Raw genomic sequence first — 24,467 nt, forward strand, 5'->3', positions numbered from 1 at the left:
AACCTCCATGTTGGGAAGTCAGGTGAACAACACTGCCCTACCCCATTCTGCCAGTCTCAACAGATTAAAAGGATAGGCCTGGAAGATCATAGCGCTCCATTGCTTCTCAGTCCCTTCCTACATTTTACATGCCCTGAATAGGTGAACAGGCACTAAGGAGCGTGACACCTGTTGTATAAAGGGGTCTGGTTCCTCTGAGAATTTTTTTTTTAAAAATACATTTTTATTAAAGTTTTGCATAAACAGATATACATCAAAAGGAAAAATACACAAAAGGTCATAACAGTATGGGTACATAGGCTAATATTTCCTTTCTCCCAACTATATATAAAAAAGAATAAAGTAAAATGAAATCGTCAAAAAGAAAAAAAAAAGAAAAGAAAGAAAGAAAGAAAGAAAGAAAGGGAAAAAAAGGTTCCTCTGAGAAATTTGACTTGGGGTGTCTTGTTTTCAGGTAGCCCCTTTCAGGATCCTCTGTCTCAAGGGTTAAGGCTCAAAGTCAGCAACTGGCTCTGGAGGTTTCCACCACCAAGGACCTGTTGTGGTCTTGGAACCTGACCAAGGGTTCTCTAGGGCTGGTGACAATGCATAAGAACCCGCTTGATGTCAGTGGACCAGAGCTGCATCCTAGCACCCTCACAGATTGCTAAGACTAGCACCTGCCTCTTAGATTACACAGAGCAGCCTCTTTGGTATGCAGAATGCCCTGGGACACATCTGATATTCTCTCAGCTATTCCTCAAGAATATGCAAAGTGCCTGGATGAATTTGTGGTGCAGAATAGCAAAGCAACTGGAACTGTAGATGCTGAGTGGCAACGACTATACCATACTAAAGAACGACGCAAAAAAAATAGCATGTTTAAACTGTGCAGGCTTTGGACGCATGCGTGCATTTTCTTGCACAACATACCATAGAGGCCATCGCTTGACCTTATATAAATAAGCACTTATAATAATTATAAACACGTAGTAAATAATGCAACTTTTCTAGTACAGTATATGCACTGTGCCCTTGCTTGTTTACTGAAGGAAGGAGGTTTTTTTCACACCACTGTCAGCCTAGCTATAAATAATGCATGGAGCCGCATTTGCATAGTCCTGCATCATAAGTTAACGGTATGCTGTTAGATTCTGTGAGTGACAGGAGAAATAGTCTGCCTTAAGTAACCACAGATAGCTGCTTAATGGTTGCACTCTTTCCTAATTCAGAGTAAGTCTGGTCATGGCGCTGACTCCTCCAAAGGCACCTGTATGAAATAGAGGTGGGGTACTCTTTCTCCCTCTCCCATAATTGGGGGGGGGGGTCATTCAATGACACTGATTGGCGAGTGATTCAGAACAGGCAAGGAATGTACTTGTTCATGGTCATTCTCCATTCATGACTCATAAGTGATGGAATTTGCTGTCACAATACATGGTGATGGCCACTCACTTGGATAGCTTTAAAGGAAAATTGAAGAAATTCATGGAGGGTAAGGTTTATCTTCCAGATATAATGGCTATGCAGTATGTCTAGGTTCAGAGACAGGAGGCCGCCAAATACTAGTTGTTACAAAACAACAATAAGAAAGTGCTATTGACTTCATGATCTGATGGTAGGCTTCCCAGAGAGAACTCATTGGGCACTTTGGGAAATAGAATGTTGAGCTAGGACAGGCATGGGGAACTTGTGGCCATTCAGGTGCTGGTGGTCCATAACCCCCATCATCCCTGACCATTGACCATGCAATCTGGGGTTGATGGGAGTTGGATATCCAGAGGGCCATATGTACCCCATGCTTAACTAGAAGGATATTATCCAGCAGGGTTCTTCTTATATATGAATGAACCCATGGTATTGGGAGAGATCTGAAAGTTCTTCCAGTATCCTGTTGCAAGGCCAGATGACTATCGGCATACTATCTTTCCTGCTCTCCTGCATAACAATCTACACCACCAGTCTGAGTTAAGTACCATATTTTTCCATCTGTTAAGACATCCCCATGTATAAGACGCCCCCTATTTGGGGGGACTCCGATTTAAGAAAATGGGGGAAATCTATCCATGTATAAGACGCCCCCAAATTTTGGACGATATTTTTTAGGGGGAAAAACCTAGTCCTATACACGGGAAAATATGGTATTTCTTTCCCTGACAGATTTAATTTACACTTGAGATCTTAATCTTTTTTTCAAATTGAGACGAAGACTGAAATCCTATATACACTTACCTGGGAGCAAGTCCTACTGAACTCAGTAGGGTGTACATATGAGTAGGCATGTATAGGCTTCCATTGTGAATCACTTTCTGCTACACATGTTGTGTGGTGGGCTAGTTTGACAGCAGCATGGTCTTTGCTTCTTGTTGAATTGATTTGCTTAGAGCTGACCTTTCAAAAGAGAAAGCAGCTGAAGTGCACTTGTGCTTCTGCCGAACACAACTGAATGTGAGAAACCATGCACACACATTTCAATGCTGTCTGGATTGGCAAACAATGCGCTGCCATGGAGTTCAGCAGAATATTGGAAAGTGTGCAGTGATTATATTGTCTCCTAAACAGTGGCATATATGTCCTCTGTCTTAAAAAATAGTGCAGATGTCTGAAACGAATTGGAATCAAAGAAGAAGCAGGGGAAAATGAATCTAGGGAAACCTCTTTTTTTCTGAATTCAGACTTGCTCCCTTGGTATTTGGTTTTCATACTATATAGAATGAAAGAAAAACTGAGAAAGTATTGCACTTCAAATAGAGACAAAAGCTTTCCCTCTAAGTTCATAAAAATGGCTCCCCAGCATTAGCATTTCTGTATATAACTGTAAATTCAATTTGCCAATTTCAGCTTTCTTTTTCCTTTATTGTTTCTGAAGGCAATGGTGCAAAAGCATCTGCAGTTATTTGAATTGCTATGCTATATAACAGATGGCCACTTAGGATGAAAAGCCATATCTCATCTCAGGCATTTGGCTGTAGGAGCACAAATTGAAGTCGTATACTGAAATTAAAAACTGTTTGGGACCTGTGTTGAGCTTACTATTCTTCTTTGGGGGTGCGACTTCATCAAAGTACACAAACTTTTATCTGCATCTTTTTGTGACTCAGATAGCAGGGCCGGCCCTACTATGTGACGGAGTGAAGCAATCACCCAAGGCAGAAAATCCTGGGAGCAACACCAACAGCCCCTGGGTGATCCCCCTGAGCCACCCGCTGCTCCCCAACAATTCTTTTCTGGTGCCACATTCCCTGTCCTGGAGCCCCTAATCTGTCTTGCTGCCTCAAATGCAGACAAAGATGCTATTGAATCACACATGTTGAAAGAAGATTCAGCTACAAGTCCAGTAGGATTCTGTATGTGGAATGGGCAGTGGGTGCCATCTTTTCTATCACCCCTTAAAGCAGACTGTATTGGTCTGGCCCTGGTAGGGGAAAAAATACTTCTACCTTCCCCTTTCCTTCCTTCCCCGACCCCTGGCAAGCAGAAGGGGGAAGAGAAGGCATGGGCATTCTTGAAGGTTCAGTTGAAAGACTCAAAAAGCCCAGGAAGTCAGAGAATGAGGGAAAGGGTCAAACAGAAGCTGGATACTGGATATTCCTTTCCAGTGCTTTTTTTCTTTAAAAATGTTTAGCGGTACAGTGGTGCCTCGCAAGACGAAATTAATCTGTTCCGCGAGTCTCTTCGTCTAGCGGTTTTTTCATCTTGCGAAGCAAGCCCATTGACGGCTTAGCGGATTAGCGCTATTAGCGGCTTAGCGGCTTTTAGCGGCTCAGTGGCTTAGCGGATCAGCTGATAAGCAGCTTAGTGGCTTAGAAAAAGGGGGGGAGGAAAAAAAACCCGCAGGAACTCGCAAGACATTTTTGTCTTGCGAAGCAAGCCCATAGGGAAATTCGTTTTGCGAAGCGCCTCCAAAACGGAAAACCCTTTCGTCTAGCGGGTTTTCCGTCTTGCGAGGCATTCGTCTTGCGGGGCACCACTGTACTCTCATTTTCCTACTCATATTGAAATCAATGAGGCCAAACTTAAATTCACAAAACATTTAGGGTATGCGCCCCCCTGGGAAAAAGCACTGCTCCTTTCCCATTCATGGAAACTCTTGTTCCTGTGGAGTTGTTTCTTCATGCTAGCAGTTTCAACTGTAACATTTCTTTGCAAGGTTGTTTGCATTTCTCATTAATAAGTAAAAGTTACATTTCAGCTAGCTGGATATCCTTTGTGTTTCTCTGTGTGTTTTTACAACCTGAATTTATTCTGTAAACACCTAGTCTTTGATTCTGTTAGCTGATTCTAATCCATTGGGCATTATACTATGTGTTGCTGCTCTCTGGGGGACATAGGCATGTGTGTGCATCCTTTTGCACAAGCTGACCTTGCTGCCACCGCACCCTTCCTCCTGTCTCTCCCAGTGTGTGGCAGCAGCAAAGCAGGCAGACAGAGGTCAGGTGTGCACCTGCCCAGTCTAGCTTCCACTGCTGCTGTGATGCAAGCAAAGGGACACACTAAGGCTGTTGGTAACAATAACACCAAACAGCAATAACAACAAAATTAGATGTATTAGTGATGGATTGCCTTTGTATATGCTTGAAAGGAGACTATGCTTCTGCATTTGTCATCTCCAGCAGCCTGGTAAAAAGTCATATGTTTTAAGCATACTAGAGATTGCAGAAAGAACATAATGTTACAGAAGGTCACAACTGCTGGCTACCGTGAGACCCAACTGCAATGACTGGTTTTCCTTCATATTGTCCTAGTGTTCAAATTATTGAAATGATTGTGGGTGCCGAAATGTGGTTAGTCATCTTGAATATTAGTTTCTTTGTTTCTTAAGTGCTGTGGCATGACTTCAAACAACTTCCTTTCAGCTTCCCTGGTTACAAGATGCTAATTGCACTATATGAACGTGTTGGGCTCTTTCACCGGAGATTAGATAATGAGGGATATAAGTGCATTCATCTAAAAGAGAGAGAGAGAGAAGAAAATATAGGGAATGTTTTGAGGCCACACTTATTTCCTGACTTACATTATGAAGTCAATGTGAAGTCCATGCAAAATCACACCCATTTCACCATGGCTTGACTTAATGATTGTGGACCTTTCCTCAAGACTTCAGCTTCTTTGCAGTTCCTCTTGGGCATTAAGATCAGCAGGGAGGGGGGTCTTCACTGCCCCTGCTTTCTACCTTCCTTAAGTCTTTTTGCCTGGTAGGAATAAGCCCTTGAACTCTGATAATGCATTTTGCTTGCCTTGTTGGAGCGTAGAAAGGTGCATATGAGTGAAACTAGCCTACTGTAAGAAAAAGCAACACCCACTTTTCTCTCTGGTCCCGCCCACTACTGGCATGTGACTCTGGGAAGGTTGTGCAGAAGGGAATGCAGAGCTTGAGCTGAAAAACATTCCCCACCTCTAGCTAGCACTATCACTCTGAGTGGTAATTACAGCTTTTTATTGCCTTCCCCACATCAGTGATCCTGGGATTGGCAAAGGATGGCGAAGCCATCATAAACTGACAAACTAACAAATTATTCCCACCCTAATAATGAGCAAAGCAAAAGTGGCACCTGAAAGCAATCTAAGGAACATGACAACTGTGGCTCGATCTTTCCTCCGCTTGGAAACCACGCAAACGCTATATAAACAGAGAGGCCATTTTTAATCTAACTTAATTGTCTTTGGAACAGGTGTTATGAAACCATGGCCTGGAGCACTTCAGTGGTCTTAAACAGTTGATGAAAAGTATCTATTTTCTCCCAAGGGAGATGAATTTCCACATCTCTGCTCTAAAGAAGGGATTGGATAGATTAAAGCTTCTGGAAGAAAGGAGCAGACAGCTGGAGATTGTTGCTAGCATCTGTCTTCTCCTGTACAGAGAAGCAAATGCTTGGAATGATCCCCAGTGGCTGTTGTCACTTGATACCACCACTCACAAACTGTGCTCCCTAAGCACTCTAATAGAAACCGCTACTGTCCCATGCATGGGCAAATGGATAGATTCTCACTCTGACTCTGTCTCCCATGGAGAAGAGTCCACCAGTGACATAGCGTGAGAGGGCATAGGGGCAGTTGCCCTGGGCGCAAAATAGTTAGGGGTGCAAAATTTCAACACCCGGTGCTGCCTCAATACAGTTGTGTGCTTCCATTGCTGAGCTTCAATGAAAATGGCTTCTCCATACAAACCAGGAAGTGACCTCTCCAGACAATGGAACGGCTCTACTGCTACAATCTCCTGGGTGATGCTGACACCATTAGGCAGCTGAATGCGCATGTGTACTCGGTCCATTTCCCTCCATCCCACCCCATTCCTTGCATGGCCCTGGGCACTGGCAACCTCCACTACGCCACTGGAGTCCATCCACTTGCCCATTCAGGACAAGTCACCCACAACAGCAATAGTCATTTCCAGAGTGAACTTAAGAGCCTCACTGGATCAAGCCAAACAGCCATCTAGTCCAGCACCCTCTTCTGAGAGTGGCTGTGTAAGATATGAAACAACCTATTGGCAAAGGGATTGGAGAAATAAAATCCCAAGGAATATTCTTCCCACCCACACATCAGTTACAGGGGATTCAAATATGTTATTCAAGTGTTTTGCTAAGGGCAGGAACTTACTGTTGCAATTGGGGGGAAACCAGATGACCCACCTAGACACTGAATGCAGGTGGCATTATTGCTGTTAGTAAATGTTTGCTACTCCAGTTGTTAAAAGGTTTAGCAGTGTGGAGAAATAAATAGTGTCAGACTGCCCATTATCAAGGGCAGCCCCACAAAGAGTGTAAAGAATTACTCATAATGAATTTCCGTATTTTTCGCCCTATAGGTCCCACCGGCCCATAGGGCGCACCTAGTTTTTTTTGGGGGGGGGAATAAAGAAAAAAATATATCCCCCCCCAGGTGCGCCCCAGGCTTCAGGATGCAGGCTGCTATCCACAAGCCTGGGGAGCCTGGCGGGCTCCCGCGGGCTACCCAGGCCTGGGCTACCCAGGCTTGCGGATATCTGCCCGAAGCCCGGGGCGTGAGAAGGGTCGGTGCGCACTGACCCCTCTCACTCTCCAGGCTTCAGCAAAAGCCTGCATTCACCCCATAGGATGCACACACATTTCCCCTTCATTTTTGGAGGGGAAAAAGTGCATCCTATAGGGCGAAAAATACGGTACTTCATCAGTCTTAGGCTGTGCACAGCCCTACCCCCACCCCTGCAGCTTCTCCTCTCTCTTCCTGCCCAACTTTCCTTCCCAGCCTTCTTCCTACCTGATGTCTGCTTCTGTTTCCTGACTGACACCAGGCCTAGATTGCTCTGGGTGACCCAACCCAGCTCAGGGCAATCTGGGGTTGCTCTACCCAAATCAGCCAAAGCCCAACCCCCACTCTCCCCCTATATTGGCCCAAATTGTTTCAGGATTTGGCCGGATCTGATGCACAGCCCTTCATCAGTCCCTCAAGTGCCTCCTGTTCCCTGCACTGACTCTGCATTTTGTCCTTGGCTGCCTTCCATAATGCCTCTTTAAAAAGGTAAAGGTACCCCTGCCCATACGGGCCAGTCTTGACAGACTCTGGGGTTGTGCGCCCATCTCACTTAAGAGGCCAGGGGCCAGCGCTGTCCGGAGACACTTCCGGGTCACGTGGCCAGCGTGACATCGCTGCTCTGGCGAGCCAGAGCCGCACACGGAAACGCCGCTTACCTTCCCGCCGGTAAGCGGTCCCTATTTATCTACTTGCACCCGGAGGTGCTTTCGAACTGCTAGGTTGGCAGGCGCTGGGACCGAGCAGCGGGAGCGCACCCCGTCGCAGGGATTCGAACCGCCGATCTTTCGATCGGCAAGTCCTAGGCGCTGAGGCTTTAACCTTTAGCGCCACCTGTGTCCCCTCTTTAGACCCCTTCAAATCCCTGCTAAAATTTCACTTTTTCCCCATCCATTGGAACATCCCCCTAGACTCACTACTCTACTCTTTACACTCTAACTCAGTGTAAGTGTATGTAATGAAGACAATAGCACAGTATTACTTGTTAAGCCCAGTTTCCTTTTCCAATCCATCCATCCATTCATCTCTTGCTTCCTCTCATTCTTCGTCAAGTTCCTAGATTGTGCAACAGCATCATCACGACAACGTCATGCTGCTTTGTTCACAGTTCCCACATTCTTCTTGGCTGGCAGGACCAATCAGACAGGATTAGAGAACCATAAATACTCTTCTGGATTAATTACCCCAAAGAACAGAGTTGATCCTGTCTCTAGGCATGTGAGCAAATGGATGGAGCTAATTTCTTATGGGTACCCTCGCTACTGTGGAGAAGCAGGGTCAGGTGAAAATGAATAATAAATACTTAAACATTTCCAGTTACATATTTCACTGAATATTTTACATTGTAGAGTGTGCGTATATTAGCAACATGAATGCAGAAGTGAGAGGAGGCACAATGCTTAGATCCACAATGCCTGGTTGCTAGGTGATGGCATAGAGATATGTGATATTTAATGAATAAAAGTGTATATCTACAATGCTAACAGCATGGCATTTCATTTAGGCATGGGTAGAAACTCAAGTGGAAAGAATGTGTAGGTTAAACCCAGTCATTAGGCTCTTCTGGGGATGGAGCCAGATATGGCAAACCAGAGATGGTGGTGATGATGCAGCTTGCTCTATCACAAGGAACATGGAGTGTGTATCTAAAGAAGGGAAAATATATTGTTATTGTTAGTAGTAGTGGGTATTCAGTACTGGTCCTACTGAAGTCCTACTGAGTAGACCTATTGAAGCTAATGGACATCACTGACTTTGTTGTTGTTGTTTAGTCGTTTACTCGTGTCCGACTCTTCGTGACCCCATGGACCAGAGCACGCCAGGCACTCCTGTCTTCCACTGCCTCCCGCAGTTTGGTCAGGCTCATGTTTGTAGCTTCGAGAACACTGTCCAACCATCTCGTCCTCTGTCGTCCCCTTCTCCTTGTGCCCTCCATCTTTCCCAACATCAGGGTCTTTTCCAGGGAGTCTTCTCTTCTCATGAGGTGGCCAAAGTATTGGAGCCTCAGCTTCACGATCTGTCCTTCCAGTGAGCACTCAGGGCTGATTTCCTTAAGAATGGATACGTTTGATCTTCTTGCAGTCCATGGGACTCTCAAGAGTCTCCTCCAGCACCATAATTCAAAAGCATCAATTCTTCGGCGATCAGCCTTCTTGATGGTCCAGCTCTCACTTCCATAAATCACTACTGGGAAAACCATAGCTTTAACTATACGGACCTTTGTTGGCAAGGTGATGTCTCTGCTTTTTAAGACGCTGTCTAGGTTTGCCATCACCTTTCTCCCAAGGAGCAGGCGTCTTTTAATTTTGTGACTGCTGTCACCATCTGCAGTGATCATGGAGCCCAAGAAAGTAAAATCTCTCACTGCCTCCATTTCTTCCCCTTCTATTTGCCAGGAGGTGATGGGACCAGTGGCCATGATCTTCGGTTTTTTGATGTTGAGCTTCAGACCATATTTTGCGCTCTCCTCTTTCACCCTCATTAAAAGGTTCTTTAATTCCTCCTCACTTTCTGCCATCAAGGTTGTGTCATCTGCATATCTGAGGTTGTTGATATTTCTTCCAGCAATCTTAATTCCGGCTTGGGATTCATCCAGCCCAGCCTTTCGCATGATGAATTCATTACTGACTTAAGTCCATTAATTCAAGTGGGTGTACTCTTGAGTAGAAGGCAACCTATTATTATAATTAAATTTATTGTCCACCCTTCAGGTAATACCCAGGATTGGGTTGCAACAATTTAAAATTCAGTATTAAAAACAGTTAAAAGAAATTACAGTCACAGGAACAGGGCGGGTCCTGAAAACATATACCTCAGGTATCAAAGGCCAGGGTGAAGGGATGCACTCAAGAGCTGCTTTGCAACATTTGTAGAAAATGGAATCCAGTGGGCAGCTCAGTTATGGTCCATGTCCCAGAGGTGTAGGTGCAGTTATTTCACAGAGAAATTTGCAGAGATGAAATTCCTCACACATTCATGTGGGCTGCTCATCTCAGAAGAATAAAAAACTGAAGGAATGAACCTGCATATTTAAATGGAGAGAAACTTCAGTACCTCCACACAAGCTTTCATGGGGGATAAGACTATCAATAGCTGCTAGTGTACATAACCTCCACAGTCACAAAACCTCTTGCACACATTTTGAGGTAGAGGAAAGAGGGCTCTTATCAGTTCCTCCAAGAATCTTCATGACACCCTGAGTTATGAAAGACAAACTGTATGCTATCTTCCATAACTGAAAACTGCCAAAGTCATTTCAATGAATATAAGGCAGTCAACTCCAGAAAGGTCAAGGAAATGCTCACCATTATTGTATCCCGTTATAAAAATAATTGCTCATTTTGTCTTTCTGTGCAATATGGAGAAAACATTTCTTCTCTGTGCCCATGACCCTTCCTGTCACTGCTATCATTCTTGTAAATGTGGAATGGAAAGTATTTGGAATTGTTTTAGTAATGTTCACAATGTTCTAGAAAAGAACAAGATCTATCTAGAGATGCTTTCTTTCCCCCCTCCGGAAATGGTTTATTTTGACATCATTTTCATATTATCCTCACAGAGTAATCAGGTTTTAATATATGCAACATTCTCCTTCACTATAAGGCAAAATGCTCTTGCGTTCAAACGTTAAGAGAAAGGGGGCAGTGATGTTTTCCTCAGCCCATGTCATTGCCAATCATTTTGAAATGAAGGTGGGGAAATGCAGAATGTCATGTCATCACAAAACGAAGTAAATTCTACTCGCCTCAAGGGAAGGAGAAATTAGACAACTGGCTGTTGTTTTCAGTGGCAGCTCTGCATTTACAAGAATGTCCAGTTTTGTCACAAAACAAAATACAGGGGTGTCTGTGTGGTACTCAATCATGCAAGCATAACCAAAGTGTGGAAATAGTTCTCCAGGTGATGATCAGCCCTTTGCAGCTCTATTCATGCAGTCCAAAGATCTCAGGGAATACCCTTGTATCCTGCCTCCAAGAGTGTGCTGATGGTGTTCCTACACCACATGTTGTTGTTGTTTAGTGGTTTAGTCGTGTCCGACTCTTCGTGACCCCATGGACCAGAGCACACCAGGCACTCCTGTCTTCCACTGCCTCCCGCAGTTTGGTCAGACTCATGTTTGTAGCTTCGAGAACACTGTCCAACCATCTCGTCCTCTGTCGTCCCCTTCTCCTTGTGCCCTCAATCTTTCCCAACATCAGTCTTTTCCAGGGAGTCTGCTCTTCTCATAAGCACTGCCAAATAATGTATTGGAACAGGAAGCTCCAGGAGACCCCAGTCTCCCTATCTTCCTGCAAGAAGTGATTGCCCTCTTATATCTGACACTGTCAGTCTTCTTTATGATAGAAGTAAAGCTAATCTGAAAGTTCTTCGAAGAGAAATTTTGGCTGGAAACTAGTGGAGCTTGAGAGCAAAAGGTGCCCCCAAACTAACGATAGATAAATCACTCCATTTCCCGTCTGTGAACACTTGTGCTCTTCCATAGGGCCATTCTTCTCATTGGCATTGAAATCCACATTTAACATATTTTAATGTGGTTGTTGTTGTTTTTCTTGTTGTTAGATCCAAGGACACTGCAATATTTACTCCACTGATAACTAAGGCTGTGTGAACACTGTATACTTAAAGCACATTTAAAGCCTATGACTTTCCCCAGAGCATCCTGGGAACTGGATTTTGGGAAGCATGGTGGGAAGTTTAGCTATATGAGGGGGTAAACTTCGGTCCCAGAAATGGGACTGTAGTTTTGACCTCACAAAGGTGAAATTTCCAGCAACCTTAATGGATTGTGTGTCAAATGTGTTTCAAATGAATAGTGTGGATCCGTCCAATGACAATTAAGCCAGCTGAAATCTGTAGCACGGATAGACCCAGGGTGTTTATGAAGGTGAAGCATACACCCCTGTCTGACTTCCTTAATGCTTCATCTACTGAGTTGTTAATACTAGTCAACATGATAAACCCCCTAAGAATATTCTAGCCTACTTATTGTAGACAGCTGCTTCTTCACAATAAATTTCCCCATGCAATTCGCTGCAGGAACCCGAGACAAGTTTTCACTACCGAATATCTGTACCTGGCTTTAATTAGCAATCAGAAACACCTTCTTGGATGTCTTTTTGTCTTCAGCTTGAACAGCAGAAAGAATTCGTTGTTGGGAAAGGGCACTAAAACACACGAAATTACATGACTGCTATTAGAAGCTAAAAGTGGCTTACAAACAAAGAGATTTTTGTTCTGAACAATCATTAAATATCTAGGGAGCTGCATTTTTGAATGTTTATTATTAATTGCAAGGCTTGATTGCATAGTTCATAGCTACAATATGATTCTGAAGATGTCACATTTATACAAGAACTGCCAATCTTTTTTGATCTGTGGGTTTGTCTTGAATTTTGAGAAAGAGCCATGGGCACCAGCCACAACATGGCTGCCCTGGGGGCATGGCATAACACAAAATTTAGAGAGTTTGCAGTTATTGCTGCTCCCCCAACCTGCCCTGGACAACCTCATGCAGTCAGCTACATCCTGCTGGTCCTGATTGTGAAGTTCACACAGTGATGCCACTGCTGTCTAATAATGAGAAGTACTAAGTAAAAGTTCCCTGGTACCCAGTGGCAAGGAAAATATGCAACCACACACACTCTCACACACAGCACATGCATGCACTCACCACATACATTCAGACCACATCACACATGCATCTCTCTCATACACACTCATGCAGGCACACTTCATGTGAAAAGTCACATACACATCTATTCCTTTTTCTCTGCCCTAGTGAGAAGGATGGATAAGTATACATGTTAAGGAGCAAATATACTTCTTCCTAGGGATGCGAGTGGCGCTGTGGTCTAAACCACTGAGCCTCTTGGGCTTGCTGATCAGAAGGTCAGCAGTTTGAATCCCCTCAACAGGGTGAGCTCCCGTTGCTCTGTCCCAGCTCCTGCCAACCTAGCAGTTCGAAAGCACGTCAGTGCAAGTAGATAAATAGGTATCACTGCAGCAGAAAGGTATACGGCGTTTCCTTGCACTCTGACTTCTGTCATGGTGTTCCATTGTGCCAGTAGCGGTTTAGTCATGCTTGCCACATGACCCAGAAAGCTGTTTGTGGACAAACACCTGCTCCCTTGGCCTGAAAACAATGTGAGCGTCGCAACCCCATAGTCACCATGGACTGGACTTAACCGTCCAGGGGTCCTTTACCTTTTTACCTTACCTATACTTCTTCCTGTATACACATCTCTGGAAACCCTGGTTCTATCACAGTAGGGTTTCCAGAGGTGTGCAGGCAGGTTTTTAAAGATGTATGCCACCCAAGCTGCAGCAGGAAAGACTGGTGTCCACATTGCAATTACACTTACTCCTTGATGCATACATAGATGTTTTAAAAATGTGTTTGTTTATTTCATAAAATTTTATACCACTTGATTGTATAAAACCTCAAAACGGTTTATAAAATGTCGTTAATGCTGCTTCTGGACACACTGGGCTTACCGGAGCAGGTATCTGCTAGATATCTGCTGTGTAACACGTAGAGCTGCCAAAATGTTCTACAAAGAAATGTTTGGCATCTAGGAAAAAAAACTGCTGAAAAAAGAAGGCAAAACACTTCACCAAGAAAATAAAACAAAACAGGAATTGCTAACATTTTTTCCCCAGTTGTGCTTTCTGTGTACAGTGTATGTGTGATTCAAATTCTCATTTCAGCTCCCTTCATTCTGTTTTGTAGACTCTGTGAATAAGGGTGAGTGCAGAATTAGTCCTCAGTCTTTAAAGAAGAGAAAATGAGAAATGGGAGACAATAGGTAGATATTGCATCAGATATGACTTGCTTTCCTGTAATAGCAAGGAGCAATCTTAGAGAGGCTTTGCTAACTTAATAGGAAATATTGTTTCTGGGTTGATTAAGTTTGCAGAACCAGATGATGCTTTATTTCTGAACAGTGGGAGTGTTATCCAAGGCTAATAGCCATGCTGGGGCTGGTGGATTTCATGGGAAGTCAAAAATTAAATCTTCTCTCTCTTCATACTGTGGACATGCTGAATATTGAGGGGTAGTAGTGACATGCCTATTGGTAATTGTTTAAAAATGCTGGTGTGGTTTCTAACAACATGTTTAGTGCAAGGATGGTGACCCTGTGCCCCTCTAGATATTTTTGAATGTGGCTGATCTGTGATCATCATAATAAAGATTGGTTGGTTGGCTGATATTGCTGGATAACAGTTCCCATCTTCCCTGAGCAGTAGCCATCAGTGTTGGATCAACTCCCATCAGCAACAACATCTAGAGTGCCACAGGTTCCCTACTCATAGTTTAGCATTACTTCTAGATTGGTTCTTAGTTTGGAGAAAAGCACTGCAATCCACCATTACACCGATTTAAACTCTACTCATTTCACTGTGAGACTGAAAATATGCCACTATTGGCTTGACTGTATATGTTTATTTTACCAGGATAGCTCCTATTTTTTGAAATCTGCTGTTGTTTTTGGAGATGTCTTTTTAAAATGTTACCATGAGCAATAATTATTCAAATACAATACAATATATCTGACCATAGAGAAGATGGTGACCACATGGCCTGTTTGTCTGCTCAGTTTCTTGTCTATGTGCTATAGCTAGTGATTTGCCCTCTCTGCTCTCCCTTCTTACCACTTTTTTTTAATCTTGTGCATTTTTATACATAATATTATCTTATGCATAATACATACACTCTTATTTGCAGATATATTATTTGGTTGGAGAATTGCATTGCAAAATTCAGAGAAGTTCAAATTTTGAAGGACAGCTGTGTTTTGGTTTGCATACTGGTTTGAGAAGTGCAGATGGGGTAGCTTCTCATTAAAATGCAAACAAAAGTGAATTTCTCCCCTCCGTCCTTAGGCAAAAGCCTGTGAAGTTTTAAGGGAGCCAGTTTGGTGGCTTGGGTGTCGATTGAAAGAGAAGAGGGAAAGAAAACATAAAAGATTTTGATTCCGTTCAAGGTTTTAGATTTAACTGTACTCTTCAAACAACATGAAGTGCATGAATTACTGAGGAGAACTGAGTGCAAGTTTTAATGGGCTAATTCCAGAGACCTTTCATTTGCAGAGGGCTGTTTTTGTTGTTGTTCACTTTATTTTAAAGGTCAATATAGCACAAGAAACAAATTAATCAACAGGCATGGGGAATGTTTTGCTTGTTTGGTTGAGGAAGAAGAAGCTTGCCATACCTGGCCAGTTCTTAGAGACCATTCATATTTATGAGCTGTATATTGCAGCATTTTGCAATACAAACACTGCTGGAGTGCTATCTGGTTTGGGCATTTGTCAAAAATAATAATACTGATACTGCATTTTTCAGACTAACAGTGTGATCATGTCTTCTAGTTATTCCAGCTAGGATGGATAGGGTTATCTGTCATGGAGACTAGTATATGATAGAGAAAGCTGGGACTCTTAATGGATATCTTAAAATGGTTAGTGGATTACATTGCATTTTCATATCACAAGGCACCCAAGGTGGTTTACAACTTTAAAATACAAAAAAATAAAATAAAAGTTGATATAAAATGTAGAGCAATGGCATTTGTACAGACAGTGACTACTAACCACAATGGCTATGATCTACCTCCACTGTTGAAGGCAGTATGCCTCTGAATTCCAATACCTAAGAATCACAAGTGAGGAGAGTGCTGTTGTGCTTGTGTCCTGTCTGTTGGTGACTGTGAGAACAGGATGCTGTGCTTGATGAGCCATTGACTTGAGCCCCAGAATCTATGTTCTGATGTTAAGTGGGCCTTGAAATAGATTGAAATGTTGAATTCTTGAGCGTTATGCATATGAATATGTGAATCTTGATGCCACCTCCTCCGGCAGAGAAGGGAGGCTGTTTAACTCTTTCTTTCCCAGCCATAGTTCCACTCTATCAACCCTATTTTCCTCCCAATAGATACTTCTTATAGAGATATGTGTCTTTTCTCTCTTTGGGGGGAAAAACAGCTGGGGTGGGATTCTTCATCATTACCACCACCTGATGTGCCAGAGGAGAGGTGCTTTGGTGCGACCTTTACAATCACCCAAGCGTCTTCTGGGAAGGTGGCTAATGAATGATGCTTTGACATTGTTTGGGGGGTCGTGCCAAAGCAGCTCTGGGAGGCTGTGCTTGCAGTCGTGGGAAGCAGCAGCGATGGAGGAGGAGGAAGCAGCAAAAGGGGGGTAGCAGGCAAGTGGTGGCGGCAAGATGGCGGCAGGGGGAACAGAGGTGGCGGTACACCATGCCAATGCATACTGACAGAAAACAACAACACTGCATGTAATCTAATCACAAGATGGGATCGTGGGGACAGGTGTGCTAGCTTCACCTCTCTTGTCATTTTTCTCATCACCCTCCATGAGCTGGAGAGCCTCTTGCACTCATGAAGGTTCCTAATACATTTTAGAACCCTCTCTGATTGCTCAAGAAGCATGAGTTGAGATGGATAGGGATACAGAAGCTCTGTTCTCTGTTGTGAGCACTGACCTCAGCAGAGAGGATGGGAAGATACCATGGACAGTTCCATGCAGGGCTCAAGCTGGAGATATCAAGAGAGCAGAGCTCCTCAGATGTTGCTTCAGCAGCAGACTGAGCCTTAAATGGAAGCAGCCGTTGACTCCGATGGAGCAGAGGAAAAGCTAGGCTAGGAATAGGAAGCTTCTTACAGGCCAATGGCCTCATTCATTTCTAGGCCACATGCTAATGGTGGGCAGGGGCACAGATGAAAGTGGGTGGAGCAACTAATGCACACATCTCTCTCTATCCTTCATCCAATCAAACTAGAGGTGTTATCAGAACTCAATGATATGTGCCAGTCAGGCAAAAATGCCCAAGGAGGGTGAAAAGTGGGATTAGTGAGTGGAAGAGATTTGAGGGCCAGATAGAAAGCCCTGGAGGGCCACTTGTGGTCCCTGAGCCTGAGTTTCCTATCTCTGTGCTAGGACATCTGAACTGGAATCCTCAGAGTCAGATATGAGTGAGGTACTGTAACAATGGGCCTCTCTTGTGTTACTTGCTTTCTAGCCCAGAGGGCAATTTTCACTAAGAATTCTCAGGCTCATCCCCCAAAGAAGGGGAGACCAAAAGTGGATCGCTGGGTGGGGTGGAGCAGATGGGACACTGTTGCTTACTGGGAGGCAACAACAACTTATACCCCACCCATCTGGCTGGGTTTCCTCAGTCGCTCTAGCGGCTCCCAACAAAATTAAAAACACAATAAAACATCAAACATTAAAAACTTCCCTGAACAGGGCTGTCTTCAGATGTCTTCTAAAAGTCAGGCAGTTGTTTATTTCCTTGACATCTGATGGGAAGGTGTTCCACAGGGTGGGCGCCACTACCAAGAAGGCCCTCTGCCTGGTTCTCGCAGGGAGGGAACCTCCAGAAGGCCCTCAGAGCTGGACCTCAGTGTCCGGGCTGAACAATGGGGGTAGAGATGCTCCTTCAGGTATACCAGGCCGAGGTTGTTTAGGGCTTTAAAGGACAACACCAACACTTTGAACTGTGCTTGGAAACGTACTGGGAGCCAATGTAGGTCTTTCAGGAGTGGAGTTATATGGTCTCAGCGGCCACTCCCAGTAACCAGTCTAGCTGCAGCATTCTGGATTAGTTGCAGTTTCTGGGTCACCTTCAAAGGTAGTCCCATGTAAAGTGCATTGCAGTAGTCCAAGTGGGAGATAACTAGAGCATGCACCACTCTGGTTGAGAGACATAGCAGTGGGGAGTCTGGCACACAGCAAATGCACTGGCAGGAGGGCTGGATCAGCTCCACCAGTGTGACAGCACTGCATCAACCACCCCACTTCATCTCTCCTTCTCTCATCAACCCACCTGTCAGGAAGCTAGTGCAGCAGCTCTGCTCAACACAGCAAATCACTTCTGAGGGACTCCTGGCAGTCTCTCACACAGCTTTCTGACTCCCATAATGGCCTCATGTAGTACTGAGGGAGAAAAACAGGGGAATTGTTATCCTGTGGATATCCCTTTGGTCTCATGTATTTTGCTGGCCTGGGAAAGAATTGTGTTCATATAAATGATCCTGGGGAGCAGCTCAAAAGCTGAGCAGGTATCAAAGCCTGACAGCCAAGGCCAAGCTGAATAGAAAGATCTTACAACATGTCTAAAAGATGTTCAGGCTTTTGGCAAATTTCCATAAGGGAGGGAGTGCCAACATATGCTCCTTAAATTCCAGCCTTGAAAATGTCTTCTCTTTTTTCAAAAGCAAATGCCAAGCAGTACACGATGCACTACCTTGTTAAAATGAAAAAATAAAATATAATGTAAGCCCTCACAGAGTCGAACAGAGAACAACAAAACAAAAAGGTATTGAGTTGTACACAAGTAGGTTATACTGAGTGTGGACCCATTGAAATTTTTAAACCTAGGTTAGTCATTATTTTCAGGTCTGCTGTAAGTAGAATACAACCTAATGCAATTTGCCGGTGTACTGGCAAGTGAACTAGCACCCCCAACAGATAGAATATTCAAAGTGAGTACAAAAAGTAATTTGCTACCTACCTATCCATCATGGTTCTGCCCCATTGGGTACCATTGGGTAGTGTTTCAGCAGGGTGATTCCATAGAAACAGAGACATGTTTCTAGACCTCGTGGCAGTAAAAACAGGTGAAATGTATGAAACCAGAAAAGGGGTTTATTGGGATTGCCTGGGGGGGGCAGGGGGTTGCTTTTGTGCCTGTATAACTGTTTCTCCTCTCCCACAACTAGCAGAGACAGAATAAAATATGCAAAATAAACAAATGTGTATACAAGTGTAGTGTATCAGTCAAATCATTCAGCTGCTGAAAGCAGACTTTATTTTTTGTTCAGAATGTGTGCCCCTTTTGAGTATCAAGAATCTTGCATCCATATGAGATTGCACAGACTATACAACCAGCTACTGGGGTCCTGCTCTTTGGCTCATCAATAAAAGCTTTTTGGTGGTGGCCAAAGTCACTCTCCTGGGAAATATATATGGTGCCATCATTTTTCCATTCGTAAGGGGTGTGGTGAATGGGAAAGGCACTTAAAAAATAATAATCATGAGATCCAGTCAGAAATCTTCTATCCAGAGCTTTTGTATCACATGAGCGCTGGCCCCAAAATCAGAAAGGGAGTGATGTCAAATGGCCCAGGGCCAACATTGATTCTGACAATAGAGAGATGCTGATACAGGGCAAAGACAATCAAATTCAAGTACCTTGACTGAGAGTCAAAGAACAGAGTAAAGTGAGGGCCAACCTCAGCAATATGTTAGCTTCTTATCTGTACCCCTAAATACAGGGGTTTGTTTTTTTAATTGGTGTGCATAAGTGTGTGGAGGATCCTGATCAGGAACCTAGTATATTGGAAGGGGGGGATTTAGAATTAGATTTCATAGATATGTTCTGGCCAGGCAAAAAAAACATCCAAGGGGGGTACAAAGCAAAGGCCAGAGGGGTTTGTGGCTTGGGGAGAGTCCTGAGGACCAGTTACATGTTATGATATAGAAGCAATGCAGCTGCAAACTGCTAGCTTGAAAAGTAAACATGATGGGAATGTTGTGACTGTCCGTGGGAAACAGAGGGACAGTCGGCTCACAGGGCAATGCACCAGAATTAGCTCAGAGTGTAATATGAGCTCTTCCTCTTGCTCTTGTACAGGAAGTACAGGAGGTGTTTGTCACTCGACTGCTGGAGCTTGAAGAGAGCAGTCATGTTTTCTGTAATGCTGCAAAGACAGAAATAAAAGCATGTAAAAACGTTTCTGTCTATCTCCTTTTCCCTGCCGGGAGTGCAGGAGGGAGGGGGGTGTTCTTCTCACGCTGAGAAGAATCGCCTATCGCGACCTAGCCTGGATCTTGCTGGGAATGCAGCCAGGGAAGTCAACAGGAGACCAAGCCGGGTGCCTGGGAGTGTTGCCAGTTACTCTCTATATAGGCTTGATTTCCGACATTACAAAAGACTGGAGAGCCACATTGACCCACATGCCTGAGCTTCCCTATTCCCAGATTAGTTCCTCTAGCCAAAGGGACCTTGGGGCTTATGTTTATCAAATATAAGTTCTGCTGCACCAGGTATGCTTGGGCACTCCTAAAATAGCTCTTTGGATTTTTGCTGTGGTCTATGCTTAGTGTTGCTTGCAAAACAAACCAACACACACACAAAAAGAGCTGATTAATTCCTGTGCAAACATGCCAACAAGTTGTCAGCTTTAACTTATTGCAATTAGGGGGTCAACCTTTTATGTTTTCTCCCTGTGTTCCTTTGTCTCCTGTTACGCTTTTTACAGAACTGGATTGTGTTGAAGCAGATGTTTCTAAGGAAAAGCTCATTCAGAGGGAAACCAGTTCTGCAGAAAGTAGGGAACCAGATGGGAGATCTGCATGGCTGGCTCCAGAACTGTGCTCTGTGGCCTGCACTGAAACCCTGATGGACACTCCTGCTACTGAGCACTGTTTGGTCTTTTCCCTCCCAGATAAAAGAAGACAGCAAGGAAAGCAACAATCAGGAGGAGGAAAAAGTCGAGACCGTAGATGACACTTACGTGGTGATGATGAGCTCAGAATCTCTCTGCAATGGACTTTGTACGTTTCTGGTATAGAGATCTCCAACACTACTTCTTCTCCACGGTGACAATATAAATTTATATGTCGTAATGCATACATCCACAGGGAAGAGCTACAGTTCTGTGAGCAGCTTCTACCTTAGTTAATTTAAAGCACATTAGCTTTTTGCCATTAACCATTTTCTTCTCCCCTTGAGCACACTCCATCCTCTGGTAATCCTGGTGTTTTACCACTAGCATCCCTTGCCCTAAACTGCACACAAGCACCAGGACTCCACAGGTACTCCAGTGGCCGTCTTGAAGACCATAGCTCCTTATCTGAGTCTAGAAAGGAGCACCTTTGGCTATGTAGCAAAAGGAGGCTGGTACCAGTCCCTCCTTCGGACTAACCTAAGTTCCTCACTGCACTGCATTGTCAAAACAGCTGCCAGGAATTCCATGTCCCTGGCAGCCAGTCCTAACTAGCTTCCCAGGAGTTCCCAAAGGGTCATCCACTTCGGGTGGTCTGTGAAGAACCTCTACCATCTGAATTCGATGGAATTCGATTTGTGATACTGTAAGACAGAATATAAGTAGTAGTAGTAGTAATAATAATAATAATAATAATAATAATAATAATAATAATAATAATATATTATTTATACCCCGCCCATCTGGCATTGTAGTAGTCCAAGCAGGAGATAACTAGAGCATGCACCACTCTGGCAAGACAGTCCGCGGGCAGGTAGGGTCTCAGCCTGCATACCAGATGGAGCTGGTAGACAGCTGCCCTGGACACAAAATTGACCTGCACCTCCATGGACAGCTGTGAATCCAAAATGACTCCTAGGCTGTTCCCCTTGTCCTTCAGGACCAGGGAGTCCTCCACACCAGCCCACCCCCTGTCCCCCAAGAACAGTACTTCTGTCTTGTCAGGATTCAACCTCAATCTGTTAGCCACCATCCATCCCCCAAATGCCTCCAGACACTCACACAAGACCTTCACTGCCCTCACTGGTTCTGATTTAAAAGAGAGGTAGAGTTGGGTATCATCCGCATATTGATGAATGCCCAGCCCAAACTCCCTGATGATCTCTCCCAGCAATAAAAGGCAGTTAAAAGGCATACAGCATCTATGCTACACACAGGCAGAGAAATCATTAAGAGGTCTACCAAGACCCACAGCCATTTTCAAGTGGTTCATGGGTGGTGGGGAGCCACTATATTATAGCTGTATAATGACCCTTAGTTTTGCCACTGTTGGTAGTCGGCCAGACCTCTCAAATGAAGCCAGTGCCAAGTAGCTGGGTCACATCCCAGCCTCAGATGTCGGCAGTTCAATGGGCGAAGGCATTGTTAACTGCAGCTGCAAGCAAATGGAATGCACGAGGGGCATCATTTCATCCAAAATAGAGACCGTATCTAAAAAAAAATCAACTATGTGGAAGCCATTTGCCTTCCCCACTACTCTGGATGGCTTCATCCTTTATATGTGTGCTCAGTGAGACACCAGGGCCTCACAAACCCATTAAAGGACCATCTTTGCAGCAATTCTAACATTTCTTCTCCTAAGGGCAACATTTATTCCATGTTAAAGAATGCCAAATGATAAGCTGGCGAGTCACAGTCTATTAAAAATATATAACCCCATACAGCTGCATAAGTTATAGCTTGCTCGACTCACTTCTATGTGCTGTGCTGCATTCATAATCGAGCAATTTGAACTCGGAGTGGGGGTGCGTGCGCAAAGGGGAGCAGACACAGATCTGGGTTTCCACCACCATTTGGAGAAAGCCTAACATTATCACACGCATGAATATGTTACACAGGAAAGTTACAAAATCTAATGAAAACCTCCACCATTCATTTAATAAATATTTTAGGTGCTTTTTCACTGGAGTTATACATGTGTCAGCTTTTCCACTGTATTAGTTCATGAAAGTTTTATAAGCAGTGCTGCCGTTGCTTCAGTGGAAATCTGTGAAATATGAAATGCTTCCAGATGGCATACTGTATTTTAAAATGAAATAATGATAACATGTCCTCCCCAGCATTAGCCGCCAGGCCAAACCCAAGAGAACAGCCTGGAGCCTGCTGGAAAATCCAGAAGAACTCAAGAATGGTTGGTGATGGAGATGAACAGGAAAGAGAGGCTAAAACAGGAGGAGGAAGAGAAGAAAATAAATTAGGGGAAAATCCACAATGCTCAAATGAGGAGGAGGAGGAGGAGGAGGAGGAGGAGGAGAAGGCTCCTAAAGGAAGAAGCAAAGATGTGGTCTACCCTGAGAGGCCACCTTTGCCGCCTCGAATCCCACTTACCACCGCAAGACAAGATGAGGTTTTCAACTGGACCAAAGGTACGGAGTCATGAAAGCAAACAAATCCTCCCAAAATATTTGCAGTATTTATTTAATTAATCTAGATATTTCCGTGCAGCCATTTTATGCTGCCTGTTGCTGGGGATGGGAACAGACTACCATGAGCACATGGCACCAGCATTCAAAGACCTTCAGTAACTTCCCAACTGCTTTGGGGCCATGTTCAAGGTTCTTGCACTAGTGGTGTATTTGGCCCAGGACTCCAAGTTGATCACTGAGTTTGCCTGGGGGAGCACCAGTAGCATTCCTGCATTGACCGGAGCACGACTCTGTGGAATTCTCTCCCATTAGAAACCAGGCAGAAACCATTCCTGCTAAGGGTCAGACATCGGGTTAAAGTGGTTTCATTTCAGGAAGCCTTTGCACCATGAATGCTGTGCCGATGTTCTGCTCTCTGATGTTTAAAACTCATTTTAAATTTTGCATGTTTTACATTTTATTTTTTCTGCATTGAGACATGAAATATACTTGGAGTCGAGAGTGGATTTCATGCTCTTTATTCAGCTCATAGAGGTGAGGAGGAATGGAAGTTCCCCCAGAATGTCTGCTTTATATACATTATTTACACAATGGGCCCCACATGATTGGCTAATTCCGGGATTCTCCTGTAGGCCAATCAGGTTGCGGATTCACTTCCACCTGGAGCTGGATTGGGTGGCTCCTGTGAACCAATCAAACTGCTGCATTCTGGATCCTGTTGTTCTAGGACCAATCAGACTGCTGCCTTTTGGATCCTATTCAACTCAGTACATAACAAGACACATGGTGAAAAGTGAGGTCTGCACATGTGAAACGTTCAATGCCCTCCCACAAGGGCCTCCTCTGTAGTAGCTCCTTGTTTATTAAATGCTCTCCATAGGGAGGTCTGCCTGGCACCAACCTTGTCATTGTGCCAGCGTTGACTGGGCTATCTACACAATGCTGTAAATGGGGTCACCCAGTGTAAAGCAGAGTAATTTCAGAACAGGAATGGGGAGCCAGATCTTGTTCGACTTCATCCCCTTCATCAGCTCCATCCACCATGGCCAATGGTCAGGGGCTACATGTGTTGTAATTCTGCAATATATGGAGGCCTCCAAGTTTCTGAATGCTATTGTATATGGGTAGGCAAACTAAGGCCCGGGGGCCAGATCTGGCCCAATTGCCTTCTAAATCCAGCCAGCGGACGGTCCAGGAACCAGCGTGTTTTTACAACAGTAGAATGTGTCCTTTTATTTAAAATGCATCCCTGGGTTATTTGTGGGGCCTGCCTGGTGTTTTTACATGAGCAGAATGTGTCCTTTTATTTAAAATGCATCTCTGGGCTATTTGTGGGGCATAGGAATTTGTTCATTTCCCCCCTCAAAATATAGTCTGGCCCCCCACAAGGTCTGAGGGACAGCGGACCGGCCCCCTGCTGAAAAAGTTTGCTGACCCCTGCTATTGTAGAAAACCTCACCTGAACCAGCCCCATCAATATTGGATCTAGATCTAGATGCAGGTATAACTGGTTTACATAAACCAATATAACTATGGAGCATAGAAATGTGCAAAGTGTTGCGACAAAATAGTCTGGTGGGTGC

At 44.2% G+C, this 24,467-nt stretch overlaps 1 protein-coding gene across 1 annotated transcript in view; it reads left to right on the forward strand.

Moving 5' to 3' along the window:
• BANK1 (B cell scaffold protein with ankyrin repeats 1) overlaps positions 1-24,467 on the forward strand; it is a 172,506-nt gene that overhangs the window by 122,734 nt on the left and 25,305 nt on the right. Inside the window, exons 8-9 of the mRNA XM_079990215.1 lie at positions 20,459-20,567; positions 22,579-22,884. Of these exons, the coding sequence (XP_079846341.1) occupies positions 20,459-20,567; positions 22,579-22,884 (415 nt within the window). The remainder of the gene's footprint in view (positions 1-20,458; positions 20,568-22,578; positions 22,885-24,467) is intronic.

The sequence above is a fragment of the Podarcis cretensis genome (assembly GCF_951804945.1).
Source record: "Podarcis cretensis genome assembly, chromosome: 9".
Lineage (NCBI taxonomy): Eukaryota > Metazoa > Chordata > Lepidosauria > Squamata > Lacertidae > Podarcis > Podarcis cretensis.